At 41.5% G+C, this 8,419-nt stretch overlaps 1 protein-coding gene across 1 annotated transcript in view; it reads right to left on the reverse strand.

Annotated features, from left to right (window-relative positions):
* Positions 1-2,290: 2,290 nt before the first annotated feature.
* The window catches only part of LOC114545838 (cyclin-dependent kinase-like 5), a 15,968-nt gene continuing 9,839 nt past the window's right edge, over positions 2,291-8,419 (reverse strand). The window contains exons 8-11 of the mRNA XM_028564388.1: positions 6,366-8,419; positions 4,604-4,682; positions 3,940-4,093; positions 2,291-2,667 (exon numbers count right to left, since the gene is read on the reverse strand). The exon at positions 6,366-8,419 is cut by the window's right edge and continues 52 nt beyond it. Of these exons, the coding sequence (XP_028420189.1) occupies positions 2,564-2,667; positions 3,940-4,093; positions 4,604-4,682; positions 6,366-8,419 (2,391 nt within the window). The 3' untranslated portion in view covers positions 2,291-2,563. The remainder of the gene's footprint in view (positions 2,668-3,939; positions 4,094-4,603; positions 4,683-6,365) is intronic.

Genomic DNA, 8,419 nt, shown 5'->3' on the forward strand with positions numbered 1-8,419 from the left:
CAAAACAGCACGTGACGTCATTACGCACAGGTTTTTATTCGCTTTAAAGCCGTTGGATGGAAACACACTTTCACCAGCTTTATTCGCATGAGTTTTTTTACCGAACTTCAGATAATTCGATTGACAAGTGGATGGAAACTTAGCTACAGACTGCTCTTTTGATATTTTTTTGGTAATTTATATACAATCCCTGCTCTGAACACTAAACATATTCATTCTATTGTTAACCCTTTGTACGGACTGATCCATAGAGAGATAGTAGAAGCTGTTGTGGTTCTTTTTAAAGTGCAGTAAATCAGTTAACGTACCGCTAATCTCCTTCCATCAGCTCGGTCCGTCTCCTCTCTCTCGGATTTTGATCTCCCAGAGATCGATGGCTCTGCTGTGGACACCTGCGGGATTTTCATTGTCCCCACACCCACCACATCTACAACCACACCCACAACAACAACAACAACAACCAGACCCACAACAACCAGACCCATCACAAAGAAGGTAATTAACCCTTGTGTTGTCTTGAGTCTTAGAGAAAGTCCTGCACACTGACCATTACGCAAGCAATAATTTATTTAGAAAAATACAATGTTTCGGTCTTAGACCTTCATCAGGTAAGTTTTTTCTGAGTCAAAATTTTAAATTAAAAACGTAAGATGCCTTTGTCAGTTTTTTCTTTGCTTTTGTTTTCCGTTTGTTCTTTTATTGTACAGTGTTTTTGAAGCTTTTCTGACATTTTGTACACTATTTTTGACGATTTGTCACTTTATCCGAAGTTCTTTGTAACTTTTCCCGATCTCTTTGTCGATTACTTCTGCACTTTTGACGTTTTTGTTCTCGTTTTCCCCCGACATTTTTGTCACTTTTTTCAACGTTCTTTTATCATTTTCTTTTCTTCAAATGCTATAAAAATGAACAAAACACCCAAATTCCATGAAAGTAGTGAACTGATGTCCTCGGGTTAAATTTAACCCATTTTCCCATTTTAATTTTACATTTTGATCCAGAAAAACAAAACGTTGCCAGGTCGACAAGAAGGTTTAAGGCTAACCAGCTAGCTAATTAAGGAGCTTTTTTGGTGATCGTCTACAACTCATGTGTACCAGTTATGTGTTCAGTATTAATACGCAGATTATTGTTTGTTTGTGTCTAGCATGACGCGTTGGTTTGTAAATTCTTAACAATTAACATGAGAACATTTAACAATAAACTTGCCTTGCCATACTTTTCCAGCAGGTGGTGGCCACAAACAAAAAACCAGCCGTCCAATCGCCGCCAAGGAAACCAGAAACCAAAAACACTGGAACACCAATCACTGACAGCCTCCTCCACTACCTCCTGACCAATAGCAGATGGCACGCGGCTGGCTCTCTGCCAGGGTTTAGCGGTTTCATCTCTCAGCCAATGGGAGAGCTGCCTCACACAGGTTACAGTACGGCATCGGATAGCGATGAGTCAGCGGCAACGCTGCCGAAAAGAGCGGGAAGGACGGATGAAAACACGTGGAAAATTGGTTCGTTTTCTTCAGAGGACTCGAGTGAGGAGTCCTAAAATGATACCGTGATGTTTGATCTTATTTGGGGTATTTTGCATTTTATTACTTAAACAAAAGCTAAGAGATACTTGAAAGAGATTATAGCCAAATGTAGCTACCTGCATCACTGCTGTAATATCTAAGAAATATTTTTTTGCGCTAAAATATAAAGATTTTAAGGAAAACTTAAGCGTACTGTATGTACAGTTTGTTAGTTTACAGCTGTAAGCTTTGCTGCGGACGTAAAACGACACGACAAATTAGAATTTTTTTAAAAAGCCTCTTTATTCCTAAAATGCCCATAAAGCATTCACATATGAATGAATTGTTTGCTGCTTTAAAAAGGTTTGACAAACAAACATGAAAACTTTTGATTAACTATCATTAATAAAATGTATAATTGTATTCTTGTATTTACATCATTAGTTGGTTTAACGTTTAACAAATAACGCGTTCTCACTCCTATCGTGTAAAATTCGGATGCTTGGTCAGGTGTCTTTGGCGTTGCTATTGACGCTTACAGTGTCCTTTAGCGTCAGATCTAAACGCACTTCATGTAAATGTGCTGGGTCGGTACTATTGGTGTCACTTTGGACGCAGTTAGGTTTAGGAAAAGATCGTAGGTGAGCTAATAAAAGGTCAATAACTGGACACTTGAAAAGAACGGGACAGTTGGGTTTAGGTAAAGAAGAACGGGACGGTTGGGTTTAGGTAAAGAAGAACGGGACTGTCCCACAACTGTCCCCCAACCAACCTCCCTACGTGAGTTTCTGTCTTTTCTACTACTCTCTACCGTTGTGTCTCTTAACACTATGTCACCTTACAGCGCAGCGTAGCTGCTACTCTTCCCGGTGCGTTCCACACAGACGCCGAAGGGGGATTTTTGCATCGTATCTGACGCTCGGAGACACTGGCCAAGCGTCCGTATTATACAAGTTCGAGGTGAGAACAGGTTGCAAATAACTAGTGGCCTGTAAGATTGTCGTTGTGACTTTCAAGTGACCAGGGTGCTTATTTCGACATGTCAAGTTGCCGTCACATTAAAGTAAAGTCTGAAAGGGGCTTTTGTGTATCAGATGGAGATGGAGGAGCCGGTTTGTCTTTCCTCTGATCCTTGGAAGTGCCTTTGTTGTGTTTGCCTAAGAAAACATCAGACAAATTATGATTTTATTCACAGTTTGACAGACTGATTGGTGTTAGTATGAATAAACATTTAGTTTGTAGCGACTACCCTGAAACAATTACATCCTGTCACACGTTATGTTGCAGCTTATTGCATGTATTTATGTCATGTATTGGATAAGAACCATCGGGGGGGAAAATAGCTTAATTGACGGTACTTTTTAAGCATATTTTAGATTAAGGGAAGTGTATTTAAATGTACAATCTGTGAGATAAAGTAAGGACATTTATTTCCATTTGTTCATATTATCTAAAATGCAACTGAATGGACTTATGCAAAATATAAGAAAACTATGCCGTCATTGCTTTGGAGCTGAAGTCCAAAAAAGTTTCATTTTGGTTGTTTTTTGTGTGTGCAAAAGTGAATACCCTTTTTAAAAAAATGCCCTGATTGGCTTGAGGGATTGTTAAACATGTATTTGTTTTCCTGTGGGTCATGAAGTCTCAGACAATACTTGTCAAATCTTAAGGCCCTGACACACAAACCCGATAATCGGCCGTCGGACAGTCTGGCGAGGTCAGTGACTCGAGTCTGTTCGGTGTGTCCCGTGCCGTTTCCAGGCGGAGGAGCTGTCGGACTTCATTTGGGCCGATTTGACTTGTTGAATTGGAAGGTGGGCAGTTGGACTCAATGACCAATCTGATTGGTGGAGAGCTAACCCGGAAATGACGAGCAGGATGAGCGTGACTAACAGCTCTCAAAATCGGACGAAAATCTTTTAAACTGACCTTCGCTGATCTGAAATGAAGTCAGATTCAGCAACTGCACGGCCTATTTCTCACTTAAAATGTTTCCAGAAACACGTTTCGGTGAACTATTTTAGTCCAATATGAGATCGTATTCCCGAATGAAGCCGCCATTATGCCCGGTTGTAAAATCTGGGAGCAGCCAGACCCATGTGATGCGTTCGTCCAATCAGCTACCGGTTTTCATTTGTTGGGCGACAATACAGATTAGCGCCGCCTGCTGTTATGGAGACGTATTACATCTTCGGTGTGTTTCGAGGCACTTTTTTGACCAACTCGGGGAGACAGTCAGTCCGACTGCCTTTTCTGCCGAAGAGTCGGCCGTTGGGTTGGTGTGTCGGAGCCTTAAAAGAAACCTGGACTATGAGGCATAAACATAAACATAACTGGCTTTTGATTGGCCCAGACAGAGCCTGCAAAATGAATTTATTTTTACTTTGCTAAATTGTAGGTACTACAGTAAGGTGTGTGTGTGTGCGTACCTTCTCTTCCTCTGAGCTCTGGCAGCACTGAGCTTCTTAGATCTGGGAAATGGATGTCGGACTTCTTTTTGGTCGCTGTGATGCCACCGCTGGTACCAAGGTTACAGCGATCGCACGGGAAAGTGCGCTCGCGGATCAGATTCTTTTCTGACACCTGAAGGGAGAGAGAGTAGTATTACATCTTATAACTTATTCCCTGTTATATATTGTTCTTAAAGTATATATCATTTCTTTTCTTGTTTGTCAAGCAATTCTATTATGCTTGCATTCTTGTCTTTTCAAAGTCATAATTAATATTTAACAATTAGTTATTGCGCTGTTCACTTTTGCACTACCACCATTGCGCACACACACCATATGGCATTTTATCATGGTCATTGCATCACATGGTCAGTCCACACCAGACCTTTGTAATCACTTCACAAATTGTTAAATCTTTAAATATCTGTGAGTGATTTTTATGTATGTGAGATATATGTGTGTATGTGTGTTTGTTGTGTTATGGTTGTCTAAGCTACTGGATGCCTAAAATTTCCCTTGGGATGAATAAAGTATTTATCCATCTATCCATCTATCAATCTATCTATCTATCTAGTAACTTTGGAAGAGCACATCCACTTTCATTGTGATTCTGTTGTAAAACAAGTGAAAACGCTGTTGTTACCTGTGCAGTGAGTGATCCTGTAATGTGATTGGACAGTCGACTATATATGCCACCTTGATGCCTCGGCTTGTCTACACACCTGTGATAAACACAATGAAACACATTCTGCCATATGTTAAATTACAAAACATTTGATCAAGAATGAAGAGTTGTAGTTTGGGGGTCTAAAGCTGGACTGGAACATGAAGGGAACCTTAGCGAATGAAACACATTTGCATGTTTGGGTCCCAAAATATTGAAACTTGCTAAATAATTAATGTCAGCATTACTGTTCATGTTAACATTTAAATGTACAATTAAAATGCACACCAGGAGGGATGTCAATAGTTAACAAAATAGGCAGAATCACCGTGACACTAACGCAACAGTCACTTCTGGGTAGACAGCCGGCTGTTGATTTGAATCGAAGAAAAATCTACAAAACTTGTTTATTTCATTGTCAGCCGGAACTGTAATGTTTAAAAATATATAGTTAAACATGGACCTATCGGTCGTCTCTTCTGTGTTAATTTTCTGTTTCTGATAAATCTTGCATAAGGGGGGGGGTCAGCCCTATGTTCCCACAGCCCAATGGTTCAACAGCCCTATGTTCCCACAGCCCTTTTCTACCAGTTTTCTACCAGGAAGTTATTGTAAACAAACAGACAAACAGTTACAGACTTCTAAATTAACGCCACTTCCTAGATTTGTTCAGCGATTCAAATAGGTTTGGTGTTGTGGTCATTGACAGCAGTTTCCCTGACTGGAAGAGAATTGTCAAGTTGGAGCTTTGTTGGTGGATCCTTTTCCTACGGAGCCAAGCTACTTAGCTACAACTATGTGAAATAGTAACCAAAAAAATGGCCTCAAAATGGTAACAAGTATGAATGAGATTAGCACAACTGCACAGGTTTTCTGCTTTCAGAATTGAAAACTGCGTCTACTAACTTCTTGCTCAGCCTCTGAGTAAACTGATAATTATTTTGCCAATGTGAATAATCAGTAGCCAAGAAATCTAGACGAACCCTAGCGGCAGCAAATGTAATTTTTGAAGCCAGGGTCGTCTAGCAACTCTCCGTTGGCTTGTGAGCTGGAAAAACCAAACTCTAGTCAGGCCAATCACCTCGTGTATAGAGTCGGTGGGCGGGGCTTAACACAGTGATGGCAGAGTTGCGATGGTTCTGCGTGAATTCCCTGCTACTTGAAAACAAATAAGATAGCTGCTGCTGGCGAACAGTGGCCTTTGTAATCGGCTTTGTCAGCCACTAAGGAAGACTTGGAGTTCAGTTTTTCTTTGAGAAAAGAACAAAGAACAGCACAGAAGTCATTCTTAAAAAAGGAATATGTGTTCAGAGTTTTGCCGACAAAAGTTTAATCTGTCAACTAGCTTCGCTACCTTCTTCATTGCTCTGCCTGGTTGTAGCGCTATCCAATTGCGTGCAGAAGCAATTTAAAAGATAACCATTAATCCCACCCCTCGGATTGAGCCTTGACCAATGGTGAGTTCCCAGACCCAACATCTTGATGTGGGTCTGGATTTCCAGGCTAAATAATCAGGATAATCTTCTTGAATCTCAAAATCTTTGAGCAGTTACTTCATTGTTGTATGTGAGAACTTCAGTTCGCCACTTGTCAGATTTGTTCAGCAATTTAAATAGGTTTGCAGTTTCCCTGACTAGAAAACAATAGTGCAATTGGAGCTCTGAGGCTGGACAATTTTCCTACGTAGCTCGACATTTTTTGTGAAGTACTCTATTGTACTTATGTGTGAGAACTTCAGTACCTAACGCTGTGGGTCCCAGGATGAAAACCTGCCCCCGGGGAACGGTGATCGCTGACGGCTGGGCTGACGACAGAAAAAGAGGGAATGATAGGTGTGGAGGAAGGAGGAGGTGGTGGAGAGGAATGGGATAAAGCAAATTCATCAGCATCTGCAGTGTCCATGTTGTGAAAGACTAAGCTTCTTGTCAAGGCTTTGTGGTCTGGAGTCATCGTAGAGGCGAATGAAGTTGAATCCGCGATTGTAGATGTATTTGTTGTGTTGTCCGTGTCTGCATTGTCTCGTTTCCTTCTTGCCTCTGTAGGAAATGTAGTTTTCTTAGTCCTTAGGGTCATTGTTGCGGTGGACTTGTTGCTAAATGAACCAAACGTTGTTTTAGGTTCTATGATCAAAGTTTTGAAGTGAGAGGGTTTCTGGGACTTCACATTGGATTCAGAGCTGTTCTTTTGCTCAAAACTTTTAGTAACCTCTGAGATTTGATTTACCAAAGACTTGGTTGTTGCACTGACGGACACAGAAATTGCTAAATCTTCTCTGTTCTCTTTATCTGAGGCTTTCTGTGTTTTCGGAAAATTGGTTCCAGCTGACGTGTTGGTTTTAGGGATTTCATTTGGCATGGAGGCCGAGGTTATTCTGGATTCTGTGGTGATCTTGGATTCAGAAGTGCTCTGCTGATGGATCCTGCAGAGCTCAGAAGGGTCAGGATTCTCCTTGTATTTTCCACCCGAAGCATTGGATACGTCAATGTGGTTTGAAGCTGGGCTAATCTTCAGGCATCCATGATGCTCATTGGCAACCTGCTGATTGTTGGATGCGATCGATACTTCTGTAGGTTTCCTGTCTGTTGGAAGGCCTCTTGAAGGCTTGTTGGGTACACATGTGGTGTCATTTTGGGGTTTGGGATCTGAAGATGAGCCCGTTTTGGACAACTTTGAATTTAAGGATCCTTTAGGTGGAGTTGCAGTGCTGATGGCCGGACTGATTTCTATTAAAATTGTGGACGACTGCCTTGAAAGATCTGATGTAAGAGTCTTTAATGGGCTGGTAAACAAAGATGTGTTGTTTGTGGCTGGCTTAGGGCTTGAGGGTAAGCCTTTTGGACATTCAGAGGCCTTTTTTGGCTCTGTGTCCATTGAACAATTGCCCTGATGCTCTAAAGTCGTCAATGTCTCGCAGGGCTTGGTGACAGAAGGGGTAGTTGGGGTAGCGACTTTAGTGAAGCTTGTCTCTACTTGGTCACTGTTTGCTATTTTAGAAGTTGCAACTGTTGAAGAGCCTTCGGGGTATTCTGTAGTGGAAGACTTTCCCATTTTCTGTGTTAAGTGGGTGTCTGTACGATCAATGGTTGAATTCAAAGAGGCTTTTGGAGATGAAGTCCCATTTGGATGGTCAGTGGTTGAGCTTTCAGACAAGTTGGGCACTTTTGTGTTTGAGTTGTTCCAGCTCTTCCCAAACTCTTGACTTTGCTCCGAATTAGACGATCTCCAGATCTCCATCAGACTTTTCTCAGTCACATTTGGCACAATGCTGTCTGAGCAACTAGAATTCAGACTAGTGGAATCTCCATCTTTTGTATCTGTAGTTTTCAAATGTTCTTCCCTTGTCGCTTGAGAAGCAACTTTCCCTTGTTTAGGTTTAGGGACAACTGTGTTATTGTCCTTCAGGTGGGTTGCAGTCGCGGTTGTCTCCAAAAAATCGGAATTACGGGTTTTAGTTGATTTAGGAATCTCACGTTCCTTTCTCAGATCCACACCGGTGGCTTTTCCCGGTTTACTTTTCACGGCCACAGTCGTTTTTGCTGCATTGTCGATATTCTTGGCGCCAAATGTTTTGGATTGTTTGGATATCAAAGGTTCTGAGGTATTACGAACAGTTTTAGAGAGCTTCGAATGTTGCTTTCCTTTGGTTTTCTCCTTCTTCTCATCCTCCTTCCTCTCCCTTTCCTTGTTGACTTTCTCATTCACATCTTCAGCTCGTTTCTTGTCCTTGCTTCTCCGGTTCTTGTCATCCCCTTCGTTCCTTTCTCGTCTTGGAGTTTTGCTTATTTTGGGAAGGGT

This window comes from Perca flavescens, chromosome 19, assembly GCF_004354835.1.
Source record: "Perca flavescens isolate YP-PL-M2 chromosome 19, PFLA_1.0, whole genome shotgun sequence".
In the NCBI taxonomy this organism is placed as follows: Eukaryota; Metazoa; Chordata; class Actinopteri; order Perciformes; family Percidae; genus Perca; species Perca flavescens.